This window comes from Argiope bruennichi, chromosome 2 (assembly GCF_947563725.1).
Source record: "Argiope bruennichi chromosome 2, qqArgBrue1.1, whole genome shotgun sequence".
Lineage (NCBI taxonomy): Eukaryota > Metazoa > Arthropoda > Arachnida > Araneae > Araneidae > Argiope > Argiope bruennichi.
In genome coordinates this window covers 29,598,879-29,618,597 of record NC_079152.1, presented here as the reverse complement: position 1 = coordinate 29,618,597, position 19,719 = coordinate 29,598,879, and the positions used below count along the sequence as shown (strand labels likewise).

The 19,719-nt window shown below is 25.4% G+C and overlaps 1 protein-coding gene across 1 annotated transcript in view; it reads left to right on the top strand.

Moving 5' to 3' along the window:
* The window catches only part of LOC129991826 (GON-4-like protein), a 40,634-nt gene that overhangs the window by 4,473 nt on the left and 16,442 nt on the right, over window positions 1-19,719 (top strand). Inside the window, exons 2-15 of the mRNA XM_056098262.1 lie at window positions 1,814-1,960; window positions 2,826-2,945; window positions 3,617-3,796; window positions 4,666-4,834; window positions 5,442-5,570; window positions 5,716-5,818; window positions 6,583-6,691; window positions 8,212-8,298; window positions 11,012-11,177; window positions 11,815-11,944; window positions 13,357-13,510; window positions 14,372-14,485; window positions 16,561-17,274; window positions 19,547-19,684. Coding sequence (XP_055954237.1) covers window positions 1,814-1,960; window positions 2,826-2,945; window positions 3,617-3,796; window positions 4,666-4,834; window positions 5,442-5,570; window positions 5,716-5,818; window positions 6,583-6,691; window positions 8,212-8,298; window positions 11,012-11,177; window positions 11,815-11,944; window positions 13,357-13,510; window positions 14,372-14,485; window positions 16,561-17,274; window positions 19,547-19,684 — 2,460 coding nt within the window. The remainder of the gene's footprint in view (window positions 1-1,813; window positions 1,961-2,825; window positions 2,946-3,616; window positions 3,797-4,665; window positions 4,835-5,441; window positions 5,571-5,715; window positions 5,819-6,582; window positions 6,692-8,211; window positions 8,299-11,011; window positions 11,178-11,814; window positions 11,945-13,356; window positions 13,511-14,371; window positions 14,486-16,560; window positions 17,275-19,546; window positions 19,685-19,719) is intronic.

Sequence of the window (19,719 nt, the reverse complement as noted above, 5' to 3'; positions counted from 1 at the left end):
TATATTAAAGAATAAAGAAATTTGATTTAATTTTTTCAGCTATTAAAAAAACTAAAAAGTTATAGCACTTTTCTATTATACTAACAAGAAATATAAATTTTAATGTGAAATGTCACTTTTTACTTTTATAGTAGTTGGGCTACACTATATTCAACATTCTTATATCAGAAATTTTGAAAAGTCTCAGATTTTCTCTATAAAACCATTTTTTTTAGGCTGCTGTTGGTCTAACAGAAGAGTACAAAAGTTTTAAATAAGTACTTTTTGTATTTAATAAATTTTTTTTGTAAGAATTTAATTGTTAAATATCATTATATTCAAATATGTTTTTATTTATGATAGTATAAATGCTATAAACTTCCCAGATTTATTTATTAATCTTGGTAGATAATTCTAATGAATAAAAATGTTTATTTAGGGCTAATTAGATCTTTTAATTCCTTCAACAATGAGATTTTTATTAACATTGCATTTTCAAGGTTTTGTATTTAATTAGACATTTACAATATATTCCAGTAATTATAATAAAAATTTTTTAGGATTAGAGACTTTTTTTTTTACAAATACTTTTACTTCCTTGATTCATATTGTTATTTTATTACATACTTTTTGTATTGTGCAATTTTAAATCAAAACAAGCCAACAGAAAAAGATGTTTTTCTAAAAGTAATATACAATGCCTTTATCTGCATGATAAATCTAAAAATATGATGTATTATGTTTCCTCCTACTTTTTCTCCCTCCCGAGTTCTTGAAAAATTTGATTTATACAGAAGAATTGAATCTTAAATAATGCTATAAACATAAATATGTTGGCAACTTCTGATATTATATGTATTTCTTGTTAATATTTGCAAATTCCTTATATAATTGATACATTGGAAAGCATTTTAGTAAATTAAACATTCTATAGTAATTTTTTTTTTTTTTTTTAAATTTGTGACTTAATTTTTAGAAGTATTAATTATATATATATATATATATATATATATATATATATATAAACTCTTTTTTTTTTATGTAATATTAATTCTATTACAATTCCCACGATCCTAAAAGTTATGTATTTTAATTCTTATCAATACTTAATTTTAAAATGTCGTTTTTCTTGAATTTTCTCCGCATCAATTTATAAATATTTAATATTACGAAAATGCACTGAAAAATTTAAGCTTTAGAACTGCATTTGAAAATTTAAATGTTAGAAAGAAAGATTTTTTTTTTCTCCACAGATATCAAAATAACACTTAATCACAATCTAATAAAAGTAATATAGCTTCATTACTGTTCAGAATTATAGGCATTGTTCAAAAAAAGTTATGATTTTAATACATATTTGTCAGCCATGTTAGAAAACACTTAAAAATTCATATGTGAAATTATTTTCATGTTGGGTAGTAGTATCATTTCTAGCAGTTTTTCTCTCTTAGGAAAGGAATATTAGCCTTTTATCTGATTTAACACCCATCTTGGTTCAATTTTAAAAGTAATTGCTGTGGACAAGATATTCTTTGAAGTAGAAAAGATAACAATATAGAGATACCAATGGTCAAGAAGAAATCATTAATCTTGATGTTTATCTTTTTTATACTGTATTTAGTGAATAAACCTATGTTTCAATAAAATTTTCATGGCTCATATTAACATTTGAATTTGATTCCTTTAATCTTTTGTAAATGATTTGAATTAATTTCAGACAAAAACATTTTACAAAGTTAAAAAATATCATGAATTTTTTTATGTGTATTGCTTTGTATAATTTTTTTAGCATTGAATGCCCATTATTTATGTTATTTTATTGTTTCTTCTTCAGCATATTATAGCAAATGAATATGTGCTTGCCATGGTTCGTAACACAATGAAACCAGAAAACAGTGATGATGAAGAGCAGGGAGACTCTACCTATGAACCTAAGTTGACAAGATCTAAAGCCAAAGAAATGAGAAAAAAACAATATACTGTAAAATACATATGTATATATAAATATATATTATTCTTTTCTCATTTTATTATGAGATTTTAAATCATTTGTTAGATGTATTGTTTTCTAAAAAAAAGTAAATTTATTTTATAAAAAAAAGTATATTTTGATATTTTGTAAATTTTCTTTTAAAAGGTTTTGTTTAATTCATATTTTTCTACTATATCAATAACTGGGAATATAATTTTGAAGATTATTCTGCAAATTTTTGTGTTATTGTAGTTTTCTTAAATCTTGCAATTACAGTCCTTTTTTTCCCTCTAAAGTTTTGTGGTTTATATTAAATTCCGCTTGGAATCATAAAATTTAGAATTTTTTATTTTCTTATATTAGAACTATACAAAGTGAAAGCATTGTTATCTGTAAAAAATCTGACCTCAAGATTTTGATGGTCCCGTGTGTTTTAAACTTCTCTAAGTATGAAAAATCCATTTTTAGAATCATACCTATCTACCTATAAACATGATGACTCAAAGATACTGTTAATTAAATGGATAAAATTTGGAGTGATCCTTCACCAAAGTTGTATAATTTTGTCAAATTTTGAATAAAATTTATCCATGGGCAGTTTATTACTTTGGTCATCCATGTTTAAGTGAACTTGATGATTAAGAAATGATAAGGGTTTGAAAGATTAAATCTAACATATATTTTATCAGCAGAATTATAGAACTGTGTTAATTTTCAATTTATTAGTTAGCTTTTTCTTGAAAATTTAATATACTTCAGTCCTCGATTGTAGGAAATATCCTTGTAATTATTAAATGTTAGCCTGAAGATATAAAAATTAATTTTACTCAATTATTAGCATGAAATTTTTCTAAAAATGTAATTTTAATTCTAGCTTCCTTGGCCAGTTTCTTCTCCTGTGAAAAAAGCTGAGAAAGTTTCCCAGAAACTTCTTGAAGAAGAATTTCCAGATGAAAGCTCATCTGATGAAGATTACAAACCAAATGAAGAAGAGGTGATATAAAATTAGTATAATAATTGAAGTATTGATTTTCTCTAAACTTTTATCATTAAAGATTGTTATTAAGTATAAATTGTTAATAAGTGTAATAAAATTGTTATTATAATGAAAACTTTTAGTAGCTTTTCTTTTTTAGTAGATTTTCATTTTCATTTTAGTAGCTTTTCATTTTTTTAGTATCAAATTTGTCTCCTCTTTTACTTTACTTGTGTCATAAGAAATTTTACTGTTCAAACACCTCTTTCAATATATCTAATATGCAGACTCAGGAAATAATCTATGGCATCAATTAATATTAGTGTAATAACTGGAAAGGGGTTTGGAACTAAACTTGAAATACCATATACTGATTATTGTATCTTCTTGTTCTTTCCATTATTTTTAAGTATGAAATATGTCACAAATATTGGTTTACTATATCAAAAGAAAATCTTAATGATTGCCATTATTTGTTTCGCTCAAGCTATTTTGTGTGTGTGTGTGTGGTTGAGCTTGCTTTAAATTTGTTTGATTTTAAAATTACTTTTATTTTTACTATTAACGTAATACTTATACTTTATAATGTTAAATTATGCTGAATAACTGAGAAATCTTTTTTAAAATCAGATTACTGTGCATATACTTGCAAACTTTTAATGTTTAATTGTGAAAATGTTTTATTTCAGTCTCCTAGCGATGATGAAGATGTAATTGCAACATCACCAAAAGCAAGTGATTCAGCACAACTTCTCACAACTGTTTATTCTTCTTCACCTGTTCAGACTACTACAGAACTGGTATCTGAAGAAGAAAAAATTCTTTCTGCTGAATCAGTTCCATTTGATATTCTATCTGGTAAAAGTGAAGTAAGCTTTTCCCTTTCTATTGAAATGTTTTCTTTAATACATTATGCTATAATGCTATTATGTATTATAATGTATTAAATATATATATAATCAGTAAATGCATTATAATAGTTACAATCAATTAAATTTTATTATATACAATCAGTTAATTTTTATACTAGAAAAGAGTTATTATGTTCTATTATATGAAGATATTATTCCCCCACCCCCATAAATTGTCTGTTAATAAGTAGTATTTTCATCGACTATATTTATCTTACATGCAAGCCTGAACCATATTGCATTAAGAAACTGAAATATAGTTTTCTATTAACCTTTTTTTATTTATTTAAAAATAAATGTGAAAATGGTCAATTACATTAAAGAAAATCAGTTTTTTTATAAATGTATTTAACTTTAGAACAGTTCTTTTATACCATAGCCATTGAGCATTTAAGTAATTAATATATAGAAAGTAGGTTATGTGTGTTTTCTACTTTGCTTTATGGCTTACATTTTGTAGATAAATGATTTACATTCATGTCTTTATTAATAAGTGTACATAATCCTGAAAAAAAATGCATATTAAAAACGATTTATTATCTGATGGACTACAAAATAGACAACCCCTAATAAAAGTAATGGATAACTTGACCTTCATTACTTTTATTAGGTATTTTGATTAGAAAATCAAGGCATAAGGATTCTCATTTTTGTGGTTTTATTATTTTGTCTCTGATTGAAAGTATTGCTTGATGCTTAAAGTTCTGTGTTTCATCTTGATCAGAATCTTGCCATTAAAAGATTAATTTTTAAGTAAGCATAGTAAAGTTTCAATATGCTTTTATGTATATAATTTTAATGGTTTTTTTTTTGTTGTTGTTGATTAGGCAGATAAAATTGCTTTACGAACTCGTTCCAAGCTTTGCTTAAATGACACTCCTTTGGAAGACATAGAAGCTTCATTTATAGCTCCTGATATCACAATTGATATGTATGATACCAAATGTGATGATGAAGAGTGGCAAGAATTTTTACGAGAATTGTGTAAACCTATAGGTAAATTTTTAATATATTTTATAATTTTAAAGGATCACAGTATCAATTAACAATTAATTTTTTGTTTATTATGAGATTATAAATATATATTTTTATTTTGGAAATATATAGACTTTTTATTAACTCTTCTTCTTCCATTTTATATATTGCTCATTCTATAAATATGTACATATTTTAATTTTTTTTTTTCATGTACATATTTTTTTTTTTATTCTTGACATTTAATCTGCTTCTGTATTTGTGGTCATTATCTTAACTTACTACATTAAAAATTATTCAAAAGAAAATTATTACATTTTTTTCTTATTTAATTCGATATATTTTTAATGTTTAGAATCTTTTTAAAAAGTAAAGTTTAACAATTTGTTTCAGTATCTTTCCTCCCAGTATATTTATATTAAGAAAATGAATGCAAATGTTTACTAGCAGTTTGTTTGGAAATGTATTAATCTTCTTAGATAAGTTTCTTAAAATCATGTTTCTCTTTTTAATTCTGTATTCTAAAAGGCATTAAAACATGTATTGCCCCATTCATAAATGAGATGACCTTGTATTTTTCTATATGTTGTGTTCACATTACTGATTTTAAAATGAACTGTTTCTTTAGATCCACAAGTAGTTTTAGAACATCCAGAAGTAGATGATGTTGAAGATGATCCAGAATATAAAGTTTTAGATGAAGAAGATGTACCAGATTACAATGATTTGCGTTATGACAGCTCTGTAAAAATCACAAGTATACATTTCTTTTAAATAGATCTCATTTTTTATTTATTGTTATTGTTTAATCATTAATTACTTGCAAAATTCACAATTAATATTTAAATAAATTATGACTAGTTGTATATTAAAGGGTAGTTTACAAATTTCTTTACAAACAGGAGATGAACTGAATGCTTTGATGGCTGAAATATTGGATTTTGCTCAACAAGACTTGGGTGATTTGGATGACGAAGAGGATGAAGAAAATAGAACTCAAATAGGGTAAGCAAATAATAATAATAAAAAAGAAAACACATATAGAGCATTTTGTTCTAAAAATTTGAATCGTAAATAAAACTAGTATTATGATAGATGTGAAAACTTATTGAGCTAAAATCCATTATGATTTCATGCTATTCAATTTTGCCTTAAAATTTCTATCTATTTAAATTTTCTGTATATTGTTTATTATAAAAATTTGCTAGATTAATATAACCCTATTATACAATACTAGCTATATTTTGAAATGATTTTTATGATTTTGACTGATAAAAATCATAAGTTCTTGAATATGGTTCTAATTTAATATAAAATAATATATATTAAGTATGGTTCTATTTTACTATTTAATATTATATAATTAAAAAAAAAACTTTAAGAACTGAATACTTTTTTTTTTTAGTCAAATGGAGCACTAACACTATTTAAACTGAAAATATTTTAGTTTTAATATGATGTATATTATTATAACACTTGTGCTCCCTTTTGAACATTTATTCAGCAGGAATGATACAGCTCCTATTGTAAATGTTTGGACCTGTTTATATGAGAATGTTCAGTCTCAATGGATGAGTTCTGATGAGAGTTATGATTCTATTTCACTATTTAATATTATATAATTAAAAAACAATTTAAAAACTGAACAATTTTGTTTTTTTTTCTAGTGAAATGGAGTACTTACACTATTTCGACTGAAAATATTTTAGTTTTAATATGTTGTATATTATTATAACACTTCTGTTCCTTTTTGAACATATATTCACCAGGAATGATACAGCTCCTATTGTAAATGGTGGACCTGTTTCATTTGAGAATGTTCAGTCTCAATGGATGAGTTCTGATGAGAGACTTCAGTTAGATGAACAAATAAGAATGGTAAGGTTTTTAAAAACATTAAATAAATTTTTTTCTAACCAAAGTACATACTTTACTTCCTATTTTTTAATGATTACTTTTGTGTAATCTTTCTAAGTAATTTATGATCTGCGTAACCTAAAATTCATGTTTCGGCTGACTATCAGAATTTCTCCTTTTAAAATCCATTGTTTGATTCAAATATTTTACTGTTATTTTTCTGATTTATGTTATATATTTTTTTTATCCAAATATATGAATCTCATTATCTTGAAATAAACAAAAGAAAGATATTTCAGTTGGTTTTATCGATTCTGAAACTTATACCCAAAAGTTGCTTATGCGTTTCATATATACTGTAAATCTCAAGGGATTATAATTAAGTGGCAGATATCCTGATTTCTCGTATTTTGATTGTTGCATGAATGTTATTTTTTAAAATCATTTTTTGATTATTATAGATTTTTAAAATATTTCAGTTAGGATTATTATGCGGCCTTTGTAATTAGAGAGAAGTTTTTGTAAACAAGTGATCAATTTAGCAACAAGATTAAATATGTGAAATTTATTTTTATTCTTTAGATTATATGTAATTTATTTTTATTATTCTATAGGCACTGAAAATTTGCCTCTCATTTATATTTATACTTCAGATGCTTTACGAGAAATAGAATTTGGCTAAATGCTTTAATTGCAGTTAAAAAATTATTTTGGTAACTTTGTTTATTATTCTTTTGGCTACTTAATATATTTCTGAGATTTCTTTGTTTTATCTATGTTCAGACGGAACTTTAGAATCAATCTCAAAAATATTATCATATCCTTATGATTGTCATTAAATAGCTTTTAAATATTGCATGATTTTTATTTCATTAATTTATGGCTTTCCAATTGGGAAATTAAAACAAATTATAAATTTTTCTGTTGAATATAAATTCAAGAGTCAACATATTGAATAAAAAAAATAATTGTTGTTTGAAAATAAGAATTATTATTATTATTTTTGTAATAAAACAATGGATCCGGTTAAGAAATATTTTTTATTCTTTATTTATACAGTTTTATATACATATAAGATGCATAAGTAATGCTTCACTTGATACATATTTTTCCAGAAAAGGGGGGGCAGTATAAAATTGTTAATTGTTTTAATTTGTTTGTGGAAAGTAAATGTTATTCATATTAAGTGTTTTTACAAATATTCTTTCAATTATATTTGCTATATTAATTTAGTTTCTAAATATCTGTCTTTATAAATTTTAAACTTTTTGGAGGAAAAAGAATAACAATTATTTTTAATTGTTTAAAATTTAATAGGTAACTATTAAACTGCAAAATAATTATGAAATTTTTGTGTCAGAATAATATTTATTGTACAGAATATTGCTTATTTTTACTATTGATGTCTGGAAAAATTCAGTGAATACGAAAAACAATTGTTTGTTGAATAATTTAAGGGTCTTTGCATAGCTGATAATTGTTACATTTTGCTGCCATAAGTATTTGTCTTGCACTTTAAAGTTTATACAATTTTCTTACAGTATGTACAGATTCTTGCACAGTCCTATTTACTCTCTCATGGAAATCCACAACTCAATTTCATAAATGTGTCATCAAAATTATTTCTGGTAAATTATATTTGCTTTATTTTATTTTTATATAAAATACTTTATTTCTGTACTGCTTATCTGTGCCTTTTCAGAATTGACAATCATGCTATAAAATAAGGATTTTATGTAGTTATTAATATTTAATATATTGTTTAGTAATTCATAAAAATAATTAGTAAGTTAAAAATTTCTGTCATGAAAACAATAAGGATTTTAAGTTCATGATTGCATTTTTTTTATATACAAAGAATTTACTTGCCTTTTGTGGCTAGGCAAAACATTTAAACTGTTTGCATTAAAAAAAATGATTTAAAACAGTTGATGTGTAATGTTTCCTTGGTGTCCAATTAAAAAAAATATTATTAAGATAAATATTTCTATTTCAGATGAAAATTTCAAGATTTGAAAACACAGTATGAATTAACTCTTATTGTATATTAAATATCTCAAGGTTGAATGCCTGCCTGTTAGTGTAATGTAGAAATATGGAATGTGGATGCAGTGTCATTATTATCATTTTTCTACATTACAAATTAAGTTCATCTAAAAATCACCCTCGTATATTTCAAATTAATCTAATTGAACTGAATTAAAGCTGAAAAAACTCCTTCTTTTTAAAACCTAAAATATAATTTAAGTTTTATTAATGTGTAGATAAATTATAAAGGCATACAAAATTTAACTTTTCATATGCAATTTACATAAATTTAAGTAATTTATTTAGTATTTATTATGCCAATTTTAAAAATTATATCCTTTTTTTTTCATAAGGATCAATAATTATATCTTATCACATGATGTCTTTAGTTTATAATTGGGAAACTCAAAATATTGAATCTGATATATATTTTTATAAATAATTTTTGCATTAATTTTATTAAATAACCTTCCTTTTGATTCAAGAAAAATCTGTGGATGATGGAACACATTAAATGTCTTTTTTGTGATCACATATCTAATTTATTACAAAGTATCTTTTACATTCTGAAAACCTCAGATTCATGTTCCCTGAGTATTCATACAAAAATCTAGATTTTTCATTTGCAATTATATTTTTTAAAGAAGCTTATGACTATTTAGAATATTTTGCATTTAAGAGATTTCAGGAATTTTATGTAAGAATTTGGCACGTGAATACTAATTTTCCAATCTTCATTGCCTGAAATTCTCTAAATAATGTTTTTTGAAATCATTTTTAATAAGTAGATTTTTAAAGAATTAGAACATTTAATTAATTACTTAATTTTAGCATTCAATCAATTAAATTTAGAAGTTTAGATATTTGTTTTTAAATTGGGTTTAACTTTTGTAAAAATTAATCTCAAAATTCATATTTATTTAAAAAAAGTAAAACATGAAAGCTTTTATAAATTTACAAAGTTTTCTTTATTTAATTTGACTAAATCTTGCTACTTTGTCTGTGTAAAGATAGCTATGTAATTATGTGGATAAATTGTTTTATTTTATATGTACCCAAGGGGTAATTATATTTCTGAGTTGAAAAATTTAAAAACTTCTAAGGAGGCAGGAGAAATACAGCTAGTTTTGAATGCTAGAAATGAGTATAATAAGTGTATTACAACTTTTTAAAAAGTTAAAATAAGAATTTGAATGTATTTATAATTTAATGTATAGCGGTTTTGATTGAAATTTGAAATTGTTAGTAGTAAAGTTATTGCAGAAATTTTACATTTGTCTCCCCCCCCCCCCACCTCAAGTTTTTTTTCTATATTTTTGTTTTTCTTGTAATCATAAAATCTGCTTTCACTTTTATGAAATCAATTAATATCATGTTGCTATTACTAAAAAGTATTGTGATTTATGTAACTGAAAATTTGATACGATTTGTAAATATAAGCAACTGGTTTATTTAATTTTGATAAATCCATTTGTTTATTTTAACACAGAAATGTTTTATAATATTTTATGAACTTTTATTTTACATTTGTTTTTTTGTTAGTGTTAATAATTTTTGTTTTTAAATCATAAATTAGTGTGCTAGTGTAATCAAAAGAAGAATATTTTTCAATGAATATTGAAAATTTAATAATGTAAAATGTTTTGAAGCAGTGAAATGAATGCTTCTTTGCAATTAAGGTTTAAGGAAGAATGGAAAATAAATCTTTATCTTTCACTAATAAAAAAGTCTCATAGTTCATTATAATGATAATTAGAGAGTTTGATTATGATAGAAGTCTTGACTATAATAATGATTTTACATATATTTGATTTTTTTCAAACTCTTAAATGGCAAAACTTGACAGTAGCATTGCTGAGAGTGAGATTTAATTCTAATATATGAATTGAAATTGAGTGTGACTACCTATTATTTAAGGTCACAATTATTGCCTAACTAACATCTACTTTGCATATGTGAGAGAGCTGTATTTTCTTTGTGTGCTTTTAAAAAGTTATTATTTCCTGAATTATGTTCTCCAGAGAAACAATATTTCTGTTCATTGTAAATTGACCAGTTTATTTCGGTTTCATTAGCATGGACTACTTACACAATAATTTCTTAGTTTTGACATGCTAAAGTAATCTATCATTTCACATCTTATGGATTATCATCTTGTGTAGTGATTTGAATATTCTAATACAAAAGGTTTCAGTTTAGTTTTAAGTGTAGATCTGCATTTAAAATAATTTTCTGTATAATTTAAATCTTATTTATTATTATTATTGTAATACAATTGTTTATATAAGTGAGAGTACACTAATTTTTTTGTAGGATGAAATGAAAATGTTTGCTTCTCGTGAGATGGCTTCAAATGAAAGATCTGCCTTTTATGCTCAAAATCTAGATGGTGCACTTGAAATTGTAAATGAGTATGAGAACCGTAAAATTCCTTTACGCCCCAAAAATGTTACACCTGTTAAAAAGTCTGTTCTTCCACGTAAGTTTCTTTCATGATAATTCGACATGTAAAAGTGAGTTATTTCCTTTTTATAATATGAATTTTAAAATTCTTTTTTCAAAAAGAGATTTTTTTTTGACTTATGACCAAATTTAAAAGATATAACTTTGAAATTTTAGCTTTTGTGATCATAAGTTGAGAAGAAAGCATTTGATGTGGTGAATATTAATGTACTGACATATTTTGAAAATGCAGTTATTTTCTGAATTTGTCTTGTGTTTTTATTTGCAATCTGTAGGAACATAAAATGACTACATCATCATTAAGATTTTGAAGAAAATTTTGTGAAGTTATACAAATTTCATTTTCAATACAAAATTTATATACAAAAAAATTTGATTATGTATGTTAAAAAGACTATTTTATTCAAATATATCAATTATTTTTAATTGCAATAGAATCATATTCAAACTTATTTAATGGATATAGTGATATACATATTACACACACACATACATACACACACACATACATACACACACACATATTGATACACAATACATATTGAAAGTATGCATTTTTCAGAGAATTCTGGGAGTCTATCAAAATAATTAGTTGTTTTAAAATTATGATATTTAAAGCAAAGATAGTTGTGATTCTCATTTTAATTTTACAGCTGTTCCTCAGCATGTGAAAAACACTCTAGCAACTAGTAAGGTTTTTATTTATCCTGAATTATTGCCTGTTTGTGGATTTCGAGATGTATTTGAGAAACAAAAAACTAAGTTCTCTGCTCCTGAAGATAAGTTTGTACCACTTTATTTTTATTATTACTATTATTTTTGAAATTGCATGCTTGGTTGAAAAGTGAACTTATTTAGATGAAACATTCATGTTTCAAATTTTTTGTTTGTTTAACTTGCTTTATTATTTTGGAATTTTTAATTTCTGAATTAAACATTGTTTGAAAAAAATTCGAAAGATAATTATGCATCAGGTGTATACTAAATTCTAGATTTAATTTTTTTTTTCAAATTTGGTTATTTTTGCCTTAAAAAATCTTTTAAATTTTCGAAAAAAAAAACTGTTTATAAGATATTGTAAAAATTTAAAATTTTTAGATTATATCAAATTCAGTAATCTTATCTGAATAAAGTAATGAAAATGCATTCGTTTTACTAAAATATATGTGTATGCATTTATATCCCACTAACAATCTGAATTATCCAAAATTATGTCAGTTTTTTATGCCATGCTTTTTAAGATTTTTATAATGAAATCACTGTCAATCCTGCTTTTCTTTCTGTTATATAATTGAATTTTTTAAACAATGTTTAATATTTTTTTATGTTGTGATAACTGGAAATGTGTAATGTGTAAATGTGTTACGGTTTGTTGTTATTTTAGTTGAGTGTAATTATCTTTATTGGAAGTTAAAAACACAATTAAAAATATTTTGTGTTTTCAATAACAAAATTTGCATTTTATTTTTGGATATATCACTGACATGACAATAAGTAGCAAATGGATGTCTCATAAAACAAATTATTTCTATAAATTAAGCAATGAGCTTTTAATGGATCTAAATCCAGGTATTCTGTTGCAAACCTGATTGGATGATAGAGATGTTTCATGGCAATTGTTTTGTTGTTTAATGGTTCCAACATTTGTTTAACATCTAATTGATTGATTGATTGTTTACTTTCTTATTCATGAAGTTATATTTGTCTTTAGTAGTTTTTGCATTACTTTTTGGATTTTGTTTTGGAAGCATTATTGTTTTTTAGACTCAGTATGCTTTATGTAATTAAATATAGGAGTTCAATTGTCAGCCTGTGCATGAACTGTTTTTTGTATCCTTTGAAAGATAAAACAAATTATTAAAAAAATATTTATTATTGTAAAATCTTGCTACTGTCTCATATTTTTGTCAATATAATTTTAACTAAATATTTTAAATTATGTATTTGGTACTTCAAAGCACAATATTTAGGCTTGTTTCTAAAATCATATATTTTTAAATAGCCAAATTTGTTAATTTAAAATGTATCATACCTGTTGTGCGGAAATAATTTTTAAAAAATAATCTCCGAGATATTATTTTTTAGAAATTTATTGAGATTTTTTTTTGTCCATTTGTTAATGTTACTTAAATTATAAAATATTTGCCAATTTCTTTTCCATATTTGTCTTTCAATGATATATATATATTTTACAGTCTCATAGCATTGGGTATGGAACAGTTTGCTGATGTGAAAAATCCTGTTGAGTGCATTCAGGCTTTATTGGTCCCTACTAAAACGGTTGAACAAATAAAGATTAGAATCAAGAATTCAAAAGTTAAAAAGAATTCTCTGGATAATCCTATTAAGGTATATGCATTCACTGTAGTGGTTTAATAATATGACACAAAATAAAAAATGTTCATTGTTGTAGAATTCTAAATCTACATATCATTATTTTAGATCACCTAGTAGAATTTTGATATTATAAAAATATTGATAGTTTTTGCCATATGTTTGCCACAAATTTTAGTTCTGATTTGCTTCATTTTCAACCTTCAAAAACAATAATAAAATTTAAATATTGACGAATATCAAAAGATATGATAGAAAGCTTGCAACAAATTTTCAATTTGGATTTATAATTGCTACAAGAAAATTATCATCACTATTGCTACATGAGTTTCTTTTGTTTAATATGTATAACTTAATGTTTTAAATATATGATTTCCGAGTAAAAATTAGTTCCATTATTGTATCATTAGTTAATGCTTCATTTTCTTAGAAATACAAATAACTTATTGAAGTCCTATGTAGCAAAGTTGGAGAAAAATATATAATGAATATGATTCTCAAATGTGAAACAAATTTTTGAAGTGAAAATGTTCGAGGAACTTTGAACAAAAGTAAAGAATACAAGTTATTTTTCTTGTGAAATCATAAAACCTTCCTCATATAAATAATAGGGATAATTTTTTTTCTAAATTTATCTGTTGGGTATGATATGAAGAATTTTCATGTGATGCTTTCTGTATAATATATGATTAAAAATTTCAATTATGAATGAATATTAATATTTAAAAATATAGTTATGAAGTAGTTGGAATTACTAGCATCTTATAATAAAGTGCTTTTTTTACGAATTTTGCTGAATAATTGAAAATTGTATGTATCAAAATGTAATAGAAGGTGAAGTTGCATTATTTTAAAAATATTTATTTCATTATTCAGTTCTATCATGTCTACAAACAAGCTCCCCAATTTCAAAGAGTTATTCGTATATTTGATCCATTGAATGTTAAAGCTCCAGAAAATTATCCATCAGAAGTCCTTCCAAAATGGATGGTAACAATTTTTTATTTGTTTTTTTGTGTGTATATAATGCTTTTCTGCACCTCATTATTTGATTTGAGAATCTTAAAACAAATTTTTAACACTGATATTTATTATAGTAAAAATGTTTATTGTAAAATATGTGTTTTATGATAAAATCTTAATGTGCATATTTGAAAATTTTCTAATGATATTTTAGTCAATTTTTATTTAGTAAGCTGCATTATTTACCATTTTGATTTCTGATTGGAATATTTACTATATATTTCTGAATATAAGCCTATCTGTGTACAAGCTGAAAATTTTTTTTTCATCAAAAATTTATCCTAAAAAATACCATATATAAGATGAAATAAAAATGTTAAAAAAATTCTATGGCATTCGAATATATCAATGAAAATATCACCAAGAATGTGAAATAGCAGAAATATTTTTCAATCAAGTTGTTGTAAAATACAACACCAAATGCAAACAACAATAATTTTAACTCCGCTAACCCACTCTGGAGTTCTTTTATTTTTATCTTCCATGTAACTTGTTGTATCCGTGCTAGTCTTTTTTTCTGTGCCATTTTATTTTTATTTGAAAGATGAGTAGGAAGAGAAATTTTTATATGGATAATTTCAAATTACATGTGATCACATTTTCAAATTTTTCTATTTACCAGGAATAAATTTCGCCAACATCATAATTTTGCCTTGATGGCAATGTAATAAATCTGCAATAATAAATAATTTCGAGAATAAAAAAAACTCATTTTTACCAAAAGAATTTGTTTATATAAGACAAAAAACTTATTACATTTACAGTTAATTTTTTTTAAAAAAATTAAATATAAACTATAAAATTAAAAGTACTTTGCGATATTTTACAAACTGAAAAGTACTTACATTGTTTTGAAAAATTAGCATCTCCATATATAAGCCGATCCCCATAATTTAAATTTAGAAAATTACCTAAATATCTTACCTTACATACAATAATATATGGTAATAATGATGATTATATAACTTATAATACTTTCCCAGCAAGAAAGGTTTGTATGATTTTTCATTCTTTTGTCAATTAAGAATTTAAATTTATTAAAGATTTGATCTATAGTATTCTTCCATTTTCAGTCTATGTCACACAGATCTATTCTTTATTGCATGTAACAGTATTTACAGATCTGCTGGATGCAAGAAAATCATTCCATAGGACAATATTAAGAGATTATGTTTTCTGCTGATTCTCCCACAATATAGGAATTGCAATTATTAATCAGTTTTTTATTCCTATATAGTTTTCTTTAAATAAAAACAAAACAAAATTTGGCTATGATTTATTGTTTGCCTTTACATACAGAACTTATTTTACTTGAGCATGCATATTTCATATAATATTGTATACAAAAAAAAAAAAAAAAAAAAAAAAAAAAAGCAATATTGCATAATCAAATGTGCAGCATAGTTTTTTTTATTGTTAAACTATTTTTAAAGTTTAGATACTCGAAATAACTAAACATCAAATTCAAATGCAAAATTCAGCTTCTTAATTAAAATATTCATTTAGTGAAGAATTTTATAGCTATATAATTAAGGTATAAAATAATGATTTTATTTTGTATCTAATGCTTTTGTAATAAATTTTCATCTATTTGTAATATAATTATTTTACTTAATTACATTAAAAATATTGCCAGCAAATATATCCTAAAAAGCAATGTGTTCAAATAAATAATTATTTTAAATAATAATCTAAAACTGATTAATCATTATCGATAAACCCTGGTCGTTATTTGAATTTCAGGGCAGATTTAATCTCCATTATTACTATGCAAGTTAATGAAATCAGCGACTTGAAATACCTTTGACTTGACTTAAGATAAAAAAACAGCAAAAATCTCACTTAATTTTGAATTAAAATTCTAATTATGACCCCATAGTGTGTATTCAACCCCCCAAAATATCTTTGTACTAAATTTGGTTGCATTAAATCAAATATTCCGGCCTGTAGAATACCAACTGTTGAGATATTCTAAAATATATACTCTTTTATTAGTAGTCAACATTATCAGTGTTATTACAATTTTTAATTTATTATTTCAGGAATCTTACAGCAAAGTTGGGATCCATGCTCATGCTAACCCAGTAATTGCTCCAATTCAGCCCAAAGGGAACACAAAACCACCCGTAGCTATTGTCCGCCCAATGTTCCGTAAACCTCTAGAATCCAGAAAACTTCCTCCCATACTTCCAAGAGGCTTTTCTCCTCTTAAACAGATATCACCAATTCTTAGAAAATATTCTCAACAAAGACGCATTGTGCCAGTTGTACCTTTTAATATAACCTCTCCCCATAAAAGAAAATATCCTCCAAAACAATATGCAAAGCCTTTTATAAAACCTGCTCCTCTTAATATAAATAATCTTCTGATACTGGATAATAAGAAAGCGCCTATTAATAAAGAAACTAGCTTTCCAGAGAACAGAAATGGTGATGGAAGTCAGACTGTCAAGAAAAAAGGAAATTTGCCCTCCACTCAACGAACTTCTATGCAAAGTGTGCCTGCTGCTATGGAAACAGAACAAATCATATCTGGTCATCTTTCTGCTTCAGAACCTCATGTAGAGACTGAAATTTTAGATGAAGCTGATGAAGAAATTGCTGAAGAAGAGCAGGATCTGGCAGTTTCTATGGCAGTCACTAATAATGTGAATGGGAAGAAACAAGTTGTTAGTAAAAAAAGGAATAAGCTCCAGAGAGATCTGGAGGCATCTCTTGCACTTCTTCAGCCAACACTGTTGAGAGATGATCCAAAGGTTAGTTCTGTTGATTCAGTGTTTAAGTATATAATTTAAAAGCCACGTAGTTTTATTTATTAAAATTCATTTTTCTTTATTGTATTTATAAAGATAGCTTTTCAGCTAATTTCTTTATTTTTCTAAGCATAGAAAGTTGTCATTTCCTTCAATTTATTTTGGAGTAGGGGATGGGGATTTTAATTTGTTTAGACAACTTCACCAGTTTTCTTGCTATATCTGTAAGATATGTTTTTTTTTTGTGTGTGTGTGTATGTGTGTGTGTTTGTGTGTGTAAATGATGTATTACAAAGAAATTTGTATTTCAAACTGAATTTTGAACATATGCAAATTTAAATACAGTAAGCATAATGCTTTTGGAAACATTAAAATATTTACTTAAAAAAAAAAATTCTTTTATGTGTAAAGTAACTTGATGGGAAAAGTGTATCACATAATAATATAGATCATAAAAACTTATTGGGTGAAATAGCAAAGGTTTATTACAACAATTAATGACCAAAACTGAACATCAGTATTAGTTTTAATACCCATATTGTAAATGTTTGTGTGAAATATAAATTATTATTTAATATTGATGTTATTACAAATATTATTATTATAGATTGCAGCATGATATATTTTTTCTCTTCATTTCATTTTTAGATTTAATTAAGGAATTATACTTACAGGTGTTTATCAAAATAATGGAAACATCTTGGATATATAAAGAATCCTTTATTAGTATGGTGTAGGACCGCCCTTGGCAAGTAATATAGCTTGGATTCGCCTAGGAATCGATTCATACAAGTGTTAAATAGTGTTTAGAGGAATATTGTACCATTCTTCCTGGTGATATTGTGAAAGTTTACTGGGAGAGATGCCAGTGGAGGATATCAATACTGTATTGAATGTTCTAAAATAGACCATAATGGTTCAATTATATTGAGGTCAGGTGGCTGTGCAGGCCAAGGCAGATGTTTAACTTCATCCTTGTGTTCACAAACAATGATTGTACAAATCTTGCTGCATGGATAGGTGCATTATCATCCTGGAAAATTCCATCTCTTGCCGGAAACAAAGTTTGCATCACAGGATGGAGCTGGTCAGCTAAAATTTCTCTATACTTCTCCCCAATGATCCTTCCTTTCAGGGTTATGATTGGTCCAGCAGAAAATCAATACATGGCTGCCCATATCATGACAGATCCACCTCCATGCTTGACAGTTGGAAGGAGACAATCACAATCATACGTTTGTGCAGGTGTCCTCCAAACAACACCCGTCCTGTTGTAAGGAAGAGTATGAAACTTGGTTCGTCAGACCATATTATTTTCTTCCACTTATCAATCAACTAGGTTTTGTGAATGTGACACCACTGTAGACGACGTTTATCATTAACATCTATGACAAGTGACTTGGAAATTGCTGCTCTACTATAAATGTTCTGTTTATTAAGGTGCCTTCTAACTATAATCACTGATACTGGAGAATCCAGATGGGTATTGGGCTCTGAGATCATTTTTGCTGCAGTTCACTTTTTAGACATTACAATCCACATCAATACCCGTCGATCTTTTTCACTGAGCTTCTCTTTCTGCCCTATATTTTGCTTTGCTGAACATGTCTTGCCTCATTTTATGTATGCTGTCATGACTTTAGACACCGTACCTCTAGAAATGCTTAAAAGTTGGGGTGTTTTGGGCACAATTGCTCCAGCTAGACGGGCTTCTACAGTTTCGCCTCTTTGAAAATCTGAGAGGTCCGACATTTTATGCTTTTGAAAAAAATCCGAGAATTACAGAACTTTAATAAAGCTAACACATACTACTAGAATATATACATTGCTATTTATAAAAAAATTGATGGCTGTTATTGCATTTTAATTCTTACCAAACACATTAAAAAATATCACTTTTATTCACAGGTGTTTGCATTATTTTGTTAACCACCTGTATTAAAGTGAGAATGAAAATTAAAGAGAATGTAAAATTATTATATATATTTTGTGTAATTTCTAAGCATTCTGTTTTTATTCTCATGTAATGTTAAACTATTCAATTGATGTAATATACATTTTGTTCGGTACTTACGTATTATCGCAACCAGGTTGGCGCGATTTGTAAGTTTGAGTAAGAATTAGCCACCAAATTTCTACAAGTTGAGTAAGAATTAGGGTCGCCAAATTTGGCGATTTATGCGAATTTTGGCCTGGTTGCGTTAATACATAAGTGCCTTTTATTCTTTTCTTTTAAAATTTAATTTTAATATTAACAATTTAATTATTTCTGCAGAAAGAGGAGCGAGAAGTATTATTTGCAAATTCTTATCTTTTAAGAGCATCTGAAGTTTTGAAAACTAATCCAGAAGTGTATGAACAATTTTTATCTATCCTTTGCAAATATCATCAGAGTACCAAATCTCCTGTAGAAGTAAGCAATTTCTTGTAGAAATTTTGATTTTTTTA